The sequence below is a fragment of the Electrophorus electricus genome, chromosome 19, assembly GCF_041902795.1.
Source record: "Electrophorus electricus isolate QZ-2024a chromosome 19, ASM4190279v1, whole genome shotgun sequence".
Taxonomy (NCBI): domain Eukaryota; kingdom Metazoa; phylum Chordata; class Actinopteri; order Gymnotiformes; family Gymnotidae; genus Electrophorus; species Electrophorus electricus.
Window position 1 is genome coordinate 6,435,520 of NC_137515.1, and position 18,569 is coordinate 6,454,088.

An 18,569-nucleotide genomic window follows, 5' to 3' on the forward strand; every position below is an offset into this window, starting at 1 on the left:
ATCTCCCAACCAAGAACTCCAAGTAGTTTTTTTTAATATAATTTAAAAAAAAGAAGAAAAAAAAGATGACACCACACATATTTGATTCTTCTGATTAATGAGCCAATAGTGAAAGTTTGTCTCTGCTAAATAAAGATCGAAAGACACAGTCCAGATGCCTTGGAGCAAGAGTCCATTTTGGAGATCAGACTGATAACAATGGCTTTTTAACAGACCATTAGCACTGCAAGCAGTTTGGGCAGGGCAATAATGACCCATTAAACAAGGCCTGCAATGGCTAGTACAGAGCACTCAACCAGAACCTCCAAACACTTCAACCTAGGTGCTGCCCTAAACACTCTATGGCCGACCACCCCATCAGTCACACAAACAGCCTAACGGAGAAACAAAAAAGACTATGACAAACAAAAAAAAAAGAAGAGGATGTGTTGATTTTACCAGTGGGAGATATGAAAGGGATGGTTGTTCGCTGAGCATGTGTTGACAAAATATCACCATACAAAATACAACAGATTAACTGAACTGGAAGATGAAAAATGTAGGAAAACATGCTCTGTGACATCCTGCCCAGCCTTCTGTCAGCAGAGAGAGAGCACACATATTTGCTTACAGTTCAGTTTAGGCTAAGCCACACAGCAGAACCTCAACTAGGTACTTCCAGAAAACAAGCAGTTCAAGCCACAGAAATCCAACTTCCAAGTCTGAGGCCAAATTTCTCTCAAGAAAAAGATCAGGTGTTACACATCAGTAAAGTGATACATATGAGAATAAAAGTTTTTCTTGCTATAGCACAAAGAGATCATTTGTACTTGACTTCCTTCATCTACTCTGGTGCTCACTCTCACCTGAAAATGGGTCAAGCTATTACCCTATATAAAATTCAAACACTTTCAAGCTTATCATGATGGAAACACCACCTCCACCGCCAACACACACACCTGCAAAATCTTATTACATCTTTTGCTAGTCTTTACTGAAGATATGGTGTAGTGGTCTTTGGCATCCTGTGCAGACAACTCACAATTTATATTATTTCAACACCATATGAACCCCCCCCCCCCCCTTGTATTTTACCAGGAAGTCCTACTGAGAGCAAAGAATTTCTTTGGAGAGTGGCCATACACACACACTTTATATACACACACATCATATTTTATACACACATTATATATATATATATATATATATACACACACACACACACACACACACACACAGAGCTTAACTCACCCTTTTCTACAAACATGAGTAAGTATGAGATGACTAAAAGAAAAAAAATATAGTAAGGCATCAAAAAGGACAAAGCAAAGTCAGAGAAATTAGTTCCAGAAAACTACTGAATAGACTCGGCCAAAGCAACATTTGTCAAAACAGCAATGTGATTGCCTTCACTATTAATATCATAGACTAGGACTTGTGTACAAATAATATGGGAAACACACACTGTACATTGAAATGATACTTCAACATACTTGGACAGCTCCTTGCATTTTGCAATACAGTGCTTGAGCTGCAGAAGTTTTAAAGTAGCCAGCATGTTAAGCAGTGTACACTCTGCATAGCGTTAATGTAGAGAGAAAAGCCAAGTTCATCAACATAACTGAGTTGGTTCTAGGATGGTCAATGTTGTTCCAGCAATCCCTAACTGAGCTTTAAAGGAGTTGCCAAAAATTACGTTTAACACACATTTGTATATCTATTTTTTCATACAACCATTCTCCTTTTTAAATTCTTATTCTTCATTAAATCAATACTAGATCAAAACATGATAACAGAATGGAAACTAAAGGAGTATAGAAATTGCTAAAACACACCACTGCTCCTCCATGAAAAGTCAGTTACGCAACAGAGCTATAAGGAAATGTACACAGTGTACATTTTAGTGGAGGCCCCAGACAGTGACTTTAATAACAAAAAAAGCAGGCACATAAGGGTATACACACAATACAGAACAAAAGCATAAAAGAATATGCGACAGACTGAATGTGAAGGAAACACATTCCTCTGAGAAAACAGAACACAAAGGCTCTGGTTACACCATTTGACTTAACTGGGAAGGAAATTCACACTGGGACAACACTGCATGGCATGAGATCTCTTTTTCCAACCACCTACAGGGCAGTCAGGCATCAGGTCTACACGGACACTCATATTTAATTTTCCATTTAAATTGTATGGAACATGCCAAAGTAGGTAATTGCAAAAAATTTTTTTATTGTAAATAGTTTTTAAAGAAACATTAACAAACTCATTTGTTACTCATGGAAATGTTCATGTTAAAAGTATTTGAACATATTTATATGATGGTGTCATAACTACCGAATTGTCTTTTTCCACTTAAGTGCCAGTGTTGTCCTTTAAACGTCTACTTCAGCCATGTTCATGATGATACATAAATGATTAAAGGTTACATTAAGCAAAACCATTATAGCTTCATACAAAAGAGCCACAGTTTATTATAGTGACAGGCTAATTTGATACCATTGTCAACCATCAAAATGATACCATCAAAATATCAAAGATGATCTAGTGGTGGGTGAAAAAAAGCTCTGCTTGAGTGTCTTTTTTCAGTGAGTCACAGGCTCACTGTAACTGCATAGCAAAATCTAACTTTTATACTGAAATTTGGGGTTAACTCCAAGGAAAACATTGTTTTTAGTCCACACTGTGCTGTGTTTCTCAGAACGTGGGCATACTTTTCCCAAAATATCAAATAAACCTATTTAAATACATAAAATCTCTCCCATGATGGATGTATAACTTTCTTGAAGCACATCCATCATTCAAAAACAAAAGCCCTAAAGCACAAAGATGTTATTCAAGTAGCAAATTAACAGGACTTTAACTTTTTTTTAAGTGAAGACATTTAGAACACTACACATTTTTAAGGGAAATGGGACCAGTATGACAACAGTATGAGTGTCTAGAATTCAACACTTGAGTGTCTGCTAAATGCCCAGCTAACCCAGTGCTGCTGTACCTCATCAAATTAACTTTTCCAGCTCAAGGCCCATTTTCGAAATCCACTGTTAAGACTGTCCTTAATGAAAATGCTAAAGCGCTCAAACACCACCATCTGGCCTTGATCTATACACAATGACTTTTAAAAAACGTAACCACCCCACATCATAGGCTCAAACCAGGCTTCAGGTATTGTATTGGGTTTCTTTTAGTTCAGGACAACAAAACTTTGCACCCAAACTATTTTATTACTTAGGTAGCTAGCTTAGTATTAATCTTCATTACGAAGGCACCTTAACTTATTAAAATCAAACGTCTGAAATGTCCACAAAGTTTTTTATCGACCCCATTTAATGTGGATTAGTCTGACATAATGTGAAGTAGGTCATTGCTGGACTTTATCCAATCTTCACATCAACAAAACATGCTAAGCATGGCATCTACCTAGATAGGTTAACTAGGTTAGCTAGCTAATTAGCTAACTGTCTAGCGAGTGTGTTATTTTATCAAACTAACGTTAGGGACAAACACCGGCGTAGCTAACCTCTTACACGAGGCAAAAAACGTCTGTTTGCAAGAAAAAAACAAAGCGTTTCCTTGCTTATATTCCCTATGCAATAAGGATATGGAACACTAAAAAATACTATTATTACAGTAGGTAACGTTAATTACCAAACAGCCAGCTAGATATCCAACCAGCTATATCATACTTAGCGATTCATGAGTTACATCTCACTAGTAACGTTTAACAAAGAGGAGACTAAACCAGGGTTTATAAGGTAGGTTAACTAGCATTAGGTAGGTTAACCTAGCTAACCTAACTAGCAAGCTGTTCACCTTAACCAGAACTGGGAAAAGATAGCTATCTTGACTAATTAGAGATATATACTTTACCAGATAATCCATGTAATGCCTTGGTTGCTGGTCTTCAGAAAAGTGAAATCCTATTCGAAGCAGAATGTCAAATGAATTGCTGGTGTAAAGCGAATGCATCCAAAACTATGCGCTTCAGATTCCCGCCTCTTCGATAGGAAAACATTAACTAGCTATCAATACCTACGCTTCAATAATAACCAGCTAACAGGGCCAACAATGGATTGTGATACCCTCGAGGGTATACTAATGTAGTAATTCCAGCGGAAAGATTTAATCTTCTTGTACATACACATACATTGCTACATTGGTTTTGTTTTAATTCTAGATGGCTAACACACTCGTAACTTACAGTGTTCGCCTGTAACTAGAAAACTGCAAAACGTTGCAGAAATGTAACTAGTACCGTTTCATGAAGGCAGGTAGGCTAGGGCCCGACCACAGATAATCTAATAACAAGAATTCAGCATGACGTCATGTTTATGGCTACAACAAATGATTATACTTAAGTTTTACAATTAACAAGAACGCACGGTCGTTGAAATATATATTATCTATTTATGGATTAGAACTTAATCAGAGAGATTTTAAACATTATTAGTGTCTTATAACAAATTTCTTAGTGCAGGTCCTTGTTTCTCAAGTATCTTTGTCCAATCCACGTGACCATGATCACGAATATCTGAGAGGCTGCGCTATTTCTTCGCCTATAATACATGGAACGAACAGAAAGTTTTACATTTATTTGTGGCGACATCTACTGGTAAAATTAAGTCATTGACATAAAAAAATTGTTTAAAATTAACCATCGTAAAACAAGGGAGTATAGGTAAAAAGGGTTTGTTAAATGTCTAAACAAGACCTGATTCTTTTAAGTCCTAGTATTCTGGTTTCCACACAACCAATTGTCAGGACTCATATACAGGAACATATGAGCTGAACATCCCAAAGTCCAAATGGAAGGAACAACTAAAAGTAGTGGAGAACAAGATGCTTTAGGACCTCCAGATCCAGAGTGATATACAAAATGGAGTGAACAAACCAGACATTGTGATAGCAGAAAAGATGCATAAACCAGTAGTGGTAATATGTGGCAGTCCCAAGTGATGCAAAGGAATAGCGTATAAAAAGTTAGAAAGATACCAAGGTCTTAAAGCAAAAATAGAAATAATGTGGAAGATTAACACCAAGGTTAACACTTGGGGCTGGAGAAAGGCTTCAACACATCCCAGGAATTACATCAATCTTAGTCCAGAAGAGTGTGATCCTATCGTGAAAATACTATAGTTTTGCATTGTCTGTCACTATTTATTATAAATCAACAGTCAACAGTCAACAAACAGTCAACAAATGTCATGTACAAAACAGTAATATGACAGGTTGCCTTAAATAGAAGGAACCATATAGCCATAGATTTGTGTAGGCAATATGTTAAATTGAATGAAACAACGCCTAGCATTACAACTAGCAGAGGTATAAAAAAAAAAATAGCGTGAGGCTCTTTAGATCACGTCTAAACACACGTAATTAGCTATAACACCTTTAACACCATATATATTATATATATATATATATATATATATATATATATATATATATATATATATATATATATACATACACACACACACACACACACACACACACACACACTTTAAAGAAAAATGCCCACCATTTTTAATTTTATGAAGCCTATGTACTACTCCGAAACCTCAATGAAAGTGCGTTCGAGTTTATTTGTACCCTACTGCCTGATTATTGCGTTGTTGGCTCCACCCACGATTATTCGGGCTATTGCCATAGACCGCATCCAGCGAGAGGAGGTATGGCAACAGAAAATGTAGAACCAAACACTGTTCTGAATATAGATTTTAAAAAGTTATTATGCTGAAATAGTGTGCCGGCTATGTTCGCAGTATTTCTACGCATGTTGTTGGACTACACGGACTCCACATTACAAAAGTTTCTAAGCAGGGTACGGTGAGATAACTTTGGCAACTATCTCATCAGACTTCCACGTCTCCAACTAACTATGGCGCTGAGGGCGATAGTTTTATACGATTTTGTTTCCGAAAACCCAGGTGAGATATCAGTCGTCGAAAACGAAGTTTTAACTTTGTATAGTGAAGATATTGTCGATGGCTGGCTGGAAGGAGTCAACAGTAGAGGTCAGTCGGGACTGTTCCCAGCATCATACGTGGAAATTCTAAGGACCGACGATGGAATACCAATACAAGGGAATGGAACAGCTGGAGATGCACATAGCACTGGCTCTACTATAACTGGTACAGAGTATTCCTACCACATAAATGCTCAGAAAGGGGACACATCAGCCGAGTCAGCACCGACTCATTTGGGTTACGCGCAACAACACAGTTATCACACAAGTCAAGGCAGTGACGAGGACTGGGCCGACAATCAAAACGTTGCAGATGCACCAGGTGTGGTACAAGGCAGAGGTGGCAATGCGCAAAAGTGCCAGGCCACGGAGTCTACTAGACGTGGTAGCGCCCAACAATCAAGGAGTTCTGCAACTGTTGGTAAAAACCTTAATAGGTTTTCCACGTTTGTGAAATCGGGAGGCGAGGCTTTCGTTTTAGGTGAGGCTTCGGGATTTGTCAAAGATACCGATAAAATATATGTAGTTATGGGCCCGTTTGGTCCAGAATGGCAGGAGAACCCGCATCCTTTCACGTGTACCATCGATGACCCCACAAAACAGACCAAATTTAAAGGTATTAAGTGCTACATGTCCTACGGACTTACACCTAGTCATACACAGAGCCGGGTAAACAGACGTTACAAACACTTTGACTGGCTTTACGCACGACTCGTGGAAAGGTTCCCCGTTATCTCAGTGCCTCATCTGCCAGAGAAACAGGCCACGGGTCGTTTCGAAGAAGACTTTATTTGTAAGCGGAGAAGAGGTTTAATATGGTGGATGGATCACATGACGAGTCACCCTGTTTTATCCAGGTGTGATGTCTTCCAGCACTTTCTTACCTGCAGCAGCAATGACGAAAAAGCCTGGAAACGAGGGAAACGCAAGGCAGAGAAAGACTATTTAGTCGGTGCCAACTTTTTCCTTACGATAATCCCACCGGCCGCTCCTCTTAACATGCAAGAAGTAGAAGGCACGGTGGATGGCTTCAAAACGTTCACCAAAAAAATGGACGACAACATTGTGCAATTAAACGTTACAATAAGCGAATTTGCACGAAAGCAAATGACCGGATTCAAAAAGGAATATCAGAAAGTTGGGCAGGCATTCCATCTTTTAAGTCAAGCATTTGAGTTCGATCAGCAAATATATTCTATTAAACTGAATCAGGCAATCGCATTTACTGGAACGGCCTACGAGACCATCGGGGACTACTTCTCCGAACAGCCCCGTCAGGACCTGGATCCGGTGTCAGATCTTTTAGCCATTTACCAAGGACATCTGACAAACTTTCCAGACATCATCCACGTTCAGAAAGGTTTGTTTAATTTTGTTGGTCTGCTGCTCATTATGATGCATGCTCTATTGAACATTCTTCAAAAGAATGATTGAGTTTGGGTCAATGTCAGCTTGCATATTATGTTCAACAGCCACATTCCTCTTCAAAGCATTAATATTAAACAGTTTTACAAAAATGAATTGCATTAATAAATTGAATGTTTATATATACTTTGAATGATCTGTACATATGTGGTTTCACCCTTTAATTTCTCTCATTAGCCATTCTGTACACCATAAATATCCTCAGAAAATAGTTTTCCAGGCCAACAGCCAACACAAAGGCACCTGCAAAAGATACTTTCACAATGAGTGTGTACTAACCTTATGGGTGCCTCGGAGGCTGAAGTTTGTGTGTTTATCTTGAATTCCAAAGGGAACCGTAACTGTGAAGCAGGGCTTTTAAATTAGCCAGGCTTCTGTTAAAGACTGTCCTGAGCTTCCCTCTAAATTACACTTGGAAGGGCCTCCTAAACACATCACCACAGAAAGGACGCATGCACACGCCTTTGACATCTACTAGTTAAGGTGATCTTACTAGTACGGTTATTTATATAATTTGAGCCCTGTTTCTGTCTGTTGCCAATAGTTCGACATACTCAAATAGCAATGCACATTGGAACATGAAACACAAAGCTATTCATAGTTCACTTTTCTTATTCTTAGAAACTGACACCTAGGAACCATATGTATTGTTTCCTGTTAAGATGTTTTTGGTGATGCTTTATTTTGTTGGGTCTTTTAAGGTTAAATAATGAGACTCAAGAGACTCAGCAACATATTGCTGTAGCAGTAGTGAAGCATCTGAATACTTTCAGTAATCAATAAACTTTTAACTGTTTAAATAAGATTTGTTTATAATCTGATGAAAGCAGCTGTTCATTTTATTTGTAGTGTCCAAGTTCATTTCTGTAGATGTTAACCTGAGAAGACTTTGAATATAAACATGGTATAATACATACCATTTTAACATAATCAACAAGCTTTGTTGAAGTTAAGGTTAGCTGGTTGGAGGTCTGACCCTTGAACTATTCCACATGGAAACTTAACTGAGATTGTGTCCCAGCTGTCTTCTGATTCATTGACAATGTTGCAGAATCTCTTGAGTTTTTCAGTCATCTATATAAACCACTCAAAGTATTACTGCTTAGTACTGCCACTCAGAGAGGCTTTATCAATTTTCCTGTGATTTTTCCTTTGTCCCTTTTCAACCACCCCTCATTTCTCCGCATGCCCATGCCAAAGTAAAACAACCTTTTTTTTAATTATTATTGTGACCTGAAGCACAGGAAAAATTTATTCTGAATTTGCACTTAAAATTGCTTAGAGAAACCAGGTAAATATTCATTCCTATCATTAACTCTTTTGCATCACTTCAAACCTCAACAATAGTTCCCCACCCCAAGAACCTTAACAAAAATGATGCATTATTCTACAAGAATCCATGCTCTGTAACCTCTGACCTCTATTCCTTAACACCCCACTCCCTAGGAGCCCTGACTAAAGCAAAGGAAAGCCAGCGTCACAGTGATGAGAAGGACAGTTCTGGCATGATAGGAATCAGTGACCGTTGCAAGATAATTTCCTGTGCAACACTTGCTGAGATCCAGCACTTTCACCGGACACGTGTGCGCGACTTCAGGGTGCATATGCAGCACTATCTGCAGGAGCAGATTGCCTTCTTCCAGAGAATCATGACTAAACTGGAGGAAGCCTTGCACATGTATGATGAAGCATAAAGAAGACAAATTACCATGAGTAGCAATGTTCTGGATGAGCTCTGACATACAGGCATCTGAATAAATGTCAATAAATATAGAGCCTAGTATATTCAACAAAATTAAACAAAGGTGTATGCAGTTATAGAAGAATAATGGAATACTGATTAGTTCTGGGAGTCTAAAGTAAGAATGGTGTGTGGTCTCTGTGTGGCAGAGGATAATTGAGTTTCTAAAAGTGAAAGACTTTTTTTGCATGTTTTTTTTATGAAATATGAATAGGGCTTTATATTTGGATCATATATAGTTTATGCTAAAGATCACAAAAATATAATCCCTATATGCAATTCTCTATTTTATTCAGTAAAGTACATTAGTCAGGTCATAAACGACTCAGAGTAAAACTTGTGACCCGATTCCAGGTAGAACCTGCCTTTTTTACTTGACATGCGTTTTGGCTTGGACTTTAACTTACAGATGTTCGTTCCTTTATTTTAATTACCATTTAATTTTCAGTCATTTTGTTACAGATCTATATTAATGAATCTCTAACATATCTAAGGAGTTCTCATTTATTTCAGATGCTAATATCACATTTCCTTGTTGTAGACCCTTGTCTATACAATTGGGAAAAACAAAACATGTCTGTTTCAAATTAAGACAGCATCAGAAAGGCTGAAAAGGGTTATGCACATTTTCAGCCACTGAGGCATAAAGCAAGAGAAGCATGACCTAGAAAGCATGCGCCTGACCCTCGCTATCTAGATGACTTACCAGATACTGCACAAAAGATCACTTAAAACTCATGGGCTCAGTTTACCCATGTCTATTTTTCAGAAAAGATTATCCTTAGGGCACCAGAGGCTGTCTTAGGACAGTGGGAAATTCTCACATCAAGTCATCTACTCACATGGCGCAACCGATTTCAGCATTGAAAAAAGCTGGTTTACTGTGACCCTCTGTATTTTAGAATTTAAAGTCCAACTACAGAAAAAGAATCTGGAAAAGATTAAATATGAAGGAAATGCTCAAATCATCCAATTTATTAAAATTACTGTATTGGAATATGAATGCGATCTGAATCAGAATGAAAATATATGATGGGAGTTTTAGCTGATTACACCTCATAGAAAAAAAAATCTGTCAATAAAATCAAATTTGACTAGTTATCCAAAAGATCTGTGACAGCTTTACAAAAAGATCACCCAGAACATCACCTCCTAACACGGGCCAACATGCACTGTTTGGAGATGTACAATGGCTCCTCAAAATCAATGTTTGTGCTTGGGAAATGAACATTAAATATACTTAGAGAGCCACCAACATTTTCTGATGTTATGAGAACTCAAAATACCTCCACCTATGCAGTCTACAGCAGCTTATCACCTCCCACTTACATTGCAGTTATCCAGCATGATTGCTTTTTGAATGATGCACAATATAGTGCATCCAATCAGAACAGAGCTAATTGAAATGTCTTAAAAATGTGTTTGAAATACTGTACTACATACTGTTCATGTACTGATTGGGCCCCAAATCAGTATGTCGTATGCAGTATGCGACCAATATTTCCAGTTTATGAAAGATACATACTACTCCAGCCAAATTCCAGAGCCATCTTTGTGGTACACTGCATCCTGTCATGCAACAGTGGTGGAAAAGCACAAGTGGGTAGAACTTCATACTTTCACAAGACCCCGTAGTATGGTCTGCATTTGTCGCATACTGAATACTATGCTGCATGGGGACCAGTATGCAATATACAATATTTAAATTATATGTTATTTCTCAATTATGAATTATGAGTCTTTTGGGAACATAAAGCCACATTGTTAACATTGTAAGTTGAGTTAAAAGAAAAATGTAGGATATGGGCCTTTATCTTTCAACATCTTTACAAAGTGTTCCAATTATGATGCAACAATTGCCTCTAGGCCATTCTAGCAGTCGTTCTAGCACTACATTGTGAATACAAATATTCTTTTAAAAAAATTAATTAATGAAAAAAAAAAGACAAACCTCAAAAGAATCAAAGCAATGCATATTATTCAGAATGAAACAATACAATGCATGCGGTTGTCAGCAGGGCAGTCACTGGTCAACAGACCTTGCACGAAAATAAGCCATTACCAGTTTCTATGCCTACTGCAATGAGACAGCTATGCTACTTTTACTCTAAGTGCAGCTCTCCACACTGCAGTTGAATTATTCATAAGAGCTTATGTTCTCTCTTCATTCCAAACGTGGAGGGTCACAAGGCTGGCAAGGGGTACAAAACCCTTTCCAAAGAGTTTGGCCTACCCGTGTCCACCGTTGGGTGCATCATCCGGAAGTGAAAGGCTTACGGAACTACTGTTAACCTTCCATGGCCTGGACAGCCTTTCAAAGTTTCCTCCCGTGCTGAGGCCAGGCTTGTCCAAACGGACAAGGCTGACCCAAGGGCAACAAGGAGGGAGCTCCGGGAAGATCTCATGGCAGTGGGGACACTGTTTTCAATAAATACCATAAGTAACGTACTATACCGTAATGGTCTCCGTTCCAGGCGAGCCCGTAAGGTACCTTTACTTTCAAAGCATCATGTCAAGGAGCATCTAAAGTTTGCTCATGATCGCTTGGAGCACTCTGAGGCAGTCTGATTCAAGGTTCTCTGTTCTGATGAGACCAAGATCAAGGTCTTTGGTGCTGACCACACCCGGGGCGTTTGGCAAGAGGATGGCACTGCATACGACCCCAAGAATACCATCCCTACAGTCAAGCATGGTGGTGGCAACATCATGCTGTGGGGCTACTTCTCAGCCAAGGGGCCCGGCCATCTGGTCTGCATCCACGGGAAGATGGATAGCACAGCCTACGTGGAGATTTTGGCCAAAAACCTCCGCTCTGTCATCATGGATCTTAAGATGGGTCGTCATTTCATCTTATAACAGGACAACGACCCCAAGCACATGGCCAAGAAAACCAAGGCCCGATTTAAGAGGGAAAAGATCAAGGTGTTACAGTGGCTTAGTCAGTCTCCTGACCTTAACCCAATTGAAAACTTGTGGAAGGAGTTCAAGATCAAAGTCCACAAGAGATGCCCAAAGAACCTAGACAACTTGGAGAAGATCTGCATGGAGGAGTGGGCCAAGATTACTCCAGAGACCAGTGCCAGCCTGATCAGGTCTTATAAAAAATTATTAATAGCTGTAATTGCAAACAAGGGTTATTCCACAAAATATTAAACCTAGGGGTTGAATAATAATTGACCCTAATTTTTATGTTTAAAATGTATTACAATTTAATTGAGCAACTTGTACTTTTTGTTTGTAATATTTAGGCATCTGTTAATAAATGCTACTCTTGTTCAAAGTTTGAAAGCTCTAAATTATTTGCAACTTGTTGAATTTGCAAAATCTGCAGGGGGTTGAAGAATACTAGGAGGCACTCTATATATTTATCAAATTAAAAATAATGTTTGCTGAGCATATGCAACTTAGTCTTGAACTTGCACTATTGTTTATAGAAGACTGTCAGAGTGTTGGTTTGCTATAATATAATACCAAAATAGACTAGAATATGGACTGGATTTCCTTCAGTTTTAAAACCATTAAGGTCATCTCAATCAGTTGCATTTATTATGTAAGATCCATAATGATAATATCTCAGCCTAGTTTCTTCAGTACGTTTTTTTCAAAAATGTCTCCAAAACCTGATTATCGTCCATGAAAGGAGAATACACAAAGACTGGATTGAGGAGTTGCTCCTTTAAAAGTATCCTAAGTACAGTGTGGAGCCAATGCATGTTTCATAATGTAACCACGCTATTTCAGCACATGCAGTATGGAGAACTAAACAGGTTACTAAGATTAAAATATTAGGTTTTACTTTAAACACACATTTAAAAACTGCATCATGCATTCGCACTGGGAGTGGCAATTTACCTGCATACACACAAAATTAGAGGCACATTACGGAAGATAATTGGACCTAATAACTTTATTTGGGTGACAAGAATAAGGATCATCAATGCAAACCTTGGAAGCCTCATTCACAACTGTTGTCACTCGATAGCCGTTTAACTTTTTTATTGCTTAACTGATTTTTGAATCAGTTTTAATGAAAAATGTTTTCACCATTTAATGCATGTGTCAGTATGTAATACTATTAGCAACAATTACATTAGCTTATACTTTATAAACCAGTTATTTCAAATCTGAAAATCACTTCACTTTTGAGGGATTTTACTTGAACAAATACACATTTGCTAACACATGCCTCATACAACATGTATGATTCCTGCATAGGCCTATGTGATGGAGACCGTCACTTAGGATGGTTAAACGGGTGCTCTGGCTGCTCGGTTCAGCAGTTCCAGCTCATATTTACTTTCCCTCAGACCTGGGTTTAAGCCCTGGGTGAGGTGACTGCCTTCAGCCTTTGTTATAGCCTATGTTTAGAGTATGCTATATGCAACTGGCTGCTGCTTCTCACTAGTGTTTCGATTGTAAAACATCCTTTTTTACTGAGAAAGGCACTACATTAGTGCAATTTATTCATATGATGATAACTTGTCAGGCACACCTACTGACAAATACATACTAACCAGTTTCAGTTCCTTAAATTCTGGCCCTACACCTGCTGATCTATGACCAAACAATTGGTATATTTCCAGTATGGGGAGGGTGGAGAGAATTCTGTTCAGTTTACTTATCAGTAAATAAGTCATAAGTCATTTAAAAATACCATATTTCTGACAAATTTCATTGTGTGTACACTTCAATACATGCATTAGAGTTTAATTAATCTAAAGATAGTGCAGCATTGCCAGTTCATGTAAACTGAGTTAATTTAGTAACTTGGATTTGATTGAAACAAATGATTAAAATGAATCTTTTCAACCAAATATCAATTTAATATTTTACAGTATGACTATAGTTTTAAAATGTAAGGTAATAAAATATTTTGAAACAGAGAAAAATCTACAAAATCTAGTATACCAAGTAAAAACATTCAAGATGCAACATTGTTATAATGTTGCCAGAACACGATGAATGATTCTAAAAAATATATATATGTTTAACAATATAATGCAGGCACTCAAAGCTTAAAACAAACTCAGAACTAGCTCAAATATTTTGGGTGTAATGGTGAATCTATTTGGCAATAAATATCTTAAATGAAAAAAGGCAGCGACCTTCCAGTGATTAAAGCTCAAACTAAATGCTAACTGTTGGGTAAGAGTTTGATCAACAGAGGAATGTTGAAAGCATAGCAGGCCTCTAGACACTTTAGTCAGTTATGCTTTCTAAAACTTCTACCTATTTTAATTCAGTCCCAATGAGCCATACTGTGTGCAATCATGGTTGACTCAGGGGTCAGGGATGTGTCAAACCCAGTACTGATTTTGTCTGAGGGTTGGGGTGGCAGTGCCTTTTACTCGATTTCAGTTACAGAGCAGCAGTGGAGAGTCAGGGGACATTTTTGCTTGCACCATTGTGCAGTGGCTCCAAAACAGGGGTCCCAGAGAACCTTGGGGTCATCACAATGCAAGCAACAGTTATGCTTCTGTCAGGTTGTCCCAGATAAGGGCTATAAATCTATTATCTATTCACATCAGCCTGGGTGAAATGGGCTAAATTCATTCATATCCTCCAGGGCTAGAAATCTATTTTTGGATTACCTATCACAGTACAGTGGATTTCCCCAGGAGGAGTGTCATGGTCTTCTACTTACAGGTTTTCAGGCTCAAGAGCTACACAGTGTCCCCTTTGATCACTCCGAGATGGGGGGGACTTTGTTTTCGAGAAATGGAGGCTGATCATTTACAGGTGTCACTAATGTTAAATGACAGACAATAAAGTCCCACTCCCTGGGTTGCTGATCAGGTTTCCCTTTGGGGGTCAACCACACATCAAAGCTGAGGATGTCAGAGGTAGTTTCCGAGTTGTCGCACACGTGTGATCACACGTTTGCTGAGGATTGACTGAGAGAAGTTGGCTCTCATGGGTCAGGTTGCACTCCCCCATGACAATGGTACCATAGTATGTCTGTGTGGTGACTCCATACTAGATCTTGTAGGAGTCCTGTCCTTCAGGCACCTTTCCCAAAAGGTTAAAGGCATCAAGAATTATCTATCAAAACTTGACTGAATACAGTGGACAACTTCGTTGTCCAGCAGGCATGAACTGAACTGTATTGTAAGGTTTAATGTTTGTTGTGCTCTAGCACATGATTCAGTTCATCATAACCCCAAGCCTAACAATGTGTTCTCAGCCTTAGTTGAATGGGTTTCATAGTATTGGAAATGATAAGCACTGATGTATATGAAGTGATTTAAAGCCAGTTCTGCCCAAAATCTAGATGCAGGTAAGGGTGCATATCTAGCAGGGTGTGAAAGCTAGTGGTGGGAACGCTAGCAAATTAATTTTCTGCTATGGTAGCATTTATAGCTAAGCCATTCCTTTAAAGCTCTCCGATTACCAGGGTTTGTGAGTAGAACACTCCTGTGCTCTGGGCCCTTGCTGTCATAGGAGATGTGGATGCTGAATGTGAGTTGTCTGTTGCACTGTTGTTTTTGTGTTGCACCATGGTCCTGGAGGAACATTGTCTCATTTTTGTTGTGTACTTGTATATAGCTGAAATGACAATAAAACCTCTTTGAACTTTGAACTTTGACAGTTTTCAGTAGGAAAAAAAAAGGCATCAAATAAAATAGCTCTACATTTTAACAACATATTTCATAACTAAAAAGACCCACCATATTTTGAGTGAACACAGATTTGCTTCTTCTCTGTGGGATTATCTTCTTATATTCTGAGCAGTTTACCCAAACTTGTAGGAGAGATGACAATATATAATAATTTCCAATGTCATGAGTTAGTGGTGATGAAGTCCTCTATTGAAATCAATTTCAAGGAACCAAAAAAAAAAGGTATTTATTTTTTTAAATGTTGTATTTGGTCCAAATGAGTTAAAACTGAAAGTGTTGTGATTTCCCTAATATGAATCTTATATATTACCTCTCATGTTGGTTGAAGAAATAAATCATGTATATTTGTACTTCAGGATACTGTATACATGGAGGCTAATCCAGAATATCATACTTTACCATTTCCATTCCTTTAACACATCTAATTCTGTGAATTATCAAGCCTGTAAGTTAATGTGTCAGTATGGAATAAGGTCAAGTCTGAAGGACATACAGTAAAGAGTACCACAACTAAGAACCCACACATTTCCCAAAGATAAGACAACACTACCACACAGCATAGTACACCTGTCATGGAAGGCTGGTCATCCAGCAGGACGGACACGCACACTGCCGCACAAAACCATACAAAGCACCTGCCCCGGTCCCCATCACCCATTTATGGTTCATACTCACCTGTTCCTTGTTCCCTGTGTTCAGTCTATCACGCCACGTTCACATTCAGTCCATCAAGGCGGTCTTCCACCATTCAAGGCAGGGTAGAATCTGCGGCCAGGCCCTGCTACGCCTCAGGCAGGGTTCATGCCATGGAGTTCTGGACACTAGCAGCTGAGACCCACTAGAATGAACCAGCGCTAGTGGATGCTTTCCTCGTAGGCTTGTGGGGTGAGTTGCAAGAAACTCACCTACAAGCAGGAGACGACGACCCTGAACGAGGTGGTGCATCTTGCCCTCTCGTATGTCTCTTCTGCAGGAGAGACACCGCTATCTCCACAGATGGTCCCCGAGAGCCCACTTCACCAGTGGGACCAGCTGTGGCTACTAAAAAACCCATACAGCTGGCAGCATCAGGGTTCAATGCAAGCGAGAGGAGCTGAAGAGAAAGGGCAATCTGGTGAGTTACTCTCAAATACCATCTGTTTCATATTTCTGTAAGTCTCACACAAAGGAACCTCTTCTCTCGTTGCAGCACTAGTGGACTCCGGTGCAGCAGGGAACCTCATGGATCGGAGTCTCAACAAGAAGCTGGGGATAAAGCTGATCCATTACCCTCCCCCTTACATGTGTGTGTGTGCTTGACAGAGGACCTGTGGGGTCCAGTTTTCTTATACACGTCATTCCTTGTGTCCTTCTTGAAGTAGATGTTGCGCACGTCGAGTCCATATCTTTTTGTTTTCCTCTCCCTGTCAGTCCATCACATTAGGTCTCCCCTGGTTACGGTCACACAACCCTCACATTTCTTGGAGGAAAAATTGCATTCTGGAGTGGGTGGGCTGAGGCCATGTGTGGATTACAGGTGTAAACGAGCTATTGGTGAAATAGCTGTATCCACTCCCTTTGGTCCCAGCCTCTCTTGAACAGCTGAGGGGAACACGGTTTCTTGAACTTAGACCTACACAGTGCCTATAATCTAATATGGATACAGGAGGGTGATGAATGGAAGATGGCCTTCAGTACGTCCTCTGGACATTATGAGCACTTAGTTCTCCCTTATGGTCTATCTATAATGTATTCCAGGCATACATTAATGAGGGCTTAAAGGAGTTTTTGAGTAGATCCGTCATCATTTACATCAATAACATCCCGATTTGCTCATCTTCCTTTGACCAACATGTGCATGACATACGTGCAATCATCTGCACCCTACTGCATTACCAGCTCTAGTGCAAGTTGGAAAAATGCCAACCACAGAGAGGTGAATTTCATGGGATACATCATTTGAGAGGGCTCTGTATGCATGCAACCATGTAAGGTGGAGGCGGTGACTGGATGGCCGGGGCACCAGACATGTTGGGAGCTACAGCAGTTCCTGGGTTTTGTCAACTTTTACCAGTGGTTCATTAAACCACATGGAAGTCGGTGTAGTGCTCTCTCAACACAAGGAGCTAAGACCTGTAGCCTAATATGTGGAAAAAACAAGCCCTTTGGAGCGCAATTACAGAGTCGACGATTAGGAACTCCTTGCCATGAACCTCGCATTTGAGGAGTGGAGGCACTGGCTGGAGGATGCGAGTCACCCCTTCACGATGATCACTGACCACAAGAACCTGGAGTGCCTCCAGACAGCAAAACGTTTGAACTCCAGGCAGACATGGTGGTCTCTCTTTCTCCCAGTTTGTTTTCTGTATCACCTTCAGACCAGGAGAGAAGAATGTGAGTGCAGACACGCTCTCTAGGCAATACGTCACCAAAGCGCAATCCACCAATCAAGAGCCAATGCTCTCCCCCTCCTGCTTCTTGGCAGCTGTGCGAGGAGATCTGGACCTCAGCATCAAAGCGGCTAATCCCCATCCTAACTGCCCAACGCATCAGCTCTATGTCCCACTTAGACACCACATAGCTCTCATCACACACATGTTGGGCACAGGACGTCCCGGGTCAATACACACATACTGAGTGCATGATACTGGTAGCCGGTAATGCACAAGGGCGTAGTCAAATATATAGCCTACTATGCAGACTGTACACACAGCAAAACACCACATACTCTGCCTGCAGGTAGACTACTCCCCTTACCCACTCCCCAACGTCCCTGGTCTCACATGGCCATTGACTTGGTGACCGACCTTCCTGTCTCAGAGGAAAACATGGTCTTCATTGTGGCCATGGG

The 18,569-nt window shown here is 39.7% G+C and overlaps 2 protein-coding genes across 16 annotated transcripts in view; one reads left to right on the forward strand and one right to left on the reverse strand.

The window, feature by feature from the left end:
- arl15b (ADP-ribosylation factor-like 15b) overlaps positions 1-4,461 on the reverse strand; it is a 61,684-nt gene extending 57,223 nt beyond the window's left edge. For 7 of the 14 annotated variants that reach the window (XM_081702029.1, XM_081702030.1, XM_081702028.1 and 4 more), the window contains exon 1: positions 3,856-4,457. Coding sequence is in view for 3 of the 14 variants with exons in the window: in XM_027007652.3 (XP_026863453.1) it covers positions 3,856-3,954 (99 nt within the window). In the remaining 11 variants the exon portion in view is untranslated. Of the gene's footprint in view, positions 1-3,855 lie in introns of all 14 variants that reach the window. The other 7 variants (XM_081702025.1, XM_027007662.3, XM_027007670.3 and 4 more) reach the window with 7 other exon arrangements.
- A 1,181-nt stretch (positions 4,462-5,642) lies between these two features.
- Positions 5,643-16,894, forward strand: snx18b (sorting nexin 18b). Of its 2 annotated transcripts, none has more exons than XM_081702022.1 (2): positions 5,643-7,313; positions 16,713-16,894. In XM_081702022.1, exons 1-2 carry the CDS (start codon positions 5,867-5,869, stop codon positions 16,892-16,894), a joined length of 1,629 nt encoding a protein of 542 aa, XP_081558148.1. In that variant the 5' UTR covers positions 5,643-5,866. The 2 variants fall into 2 exon arrangements, with proteins under 2 accessions (XP_081558148.1, XP_026863439.2); XM_027007638.3 differs by lacking the exon at positions 16,713-16,894 and adding an exon at positions 8,825-12,443.
- The last annotated feature ends 1,675 nt before the right edge of the window (positions 16,895-18,569 follow it).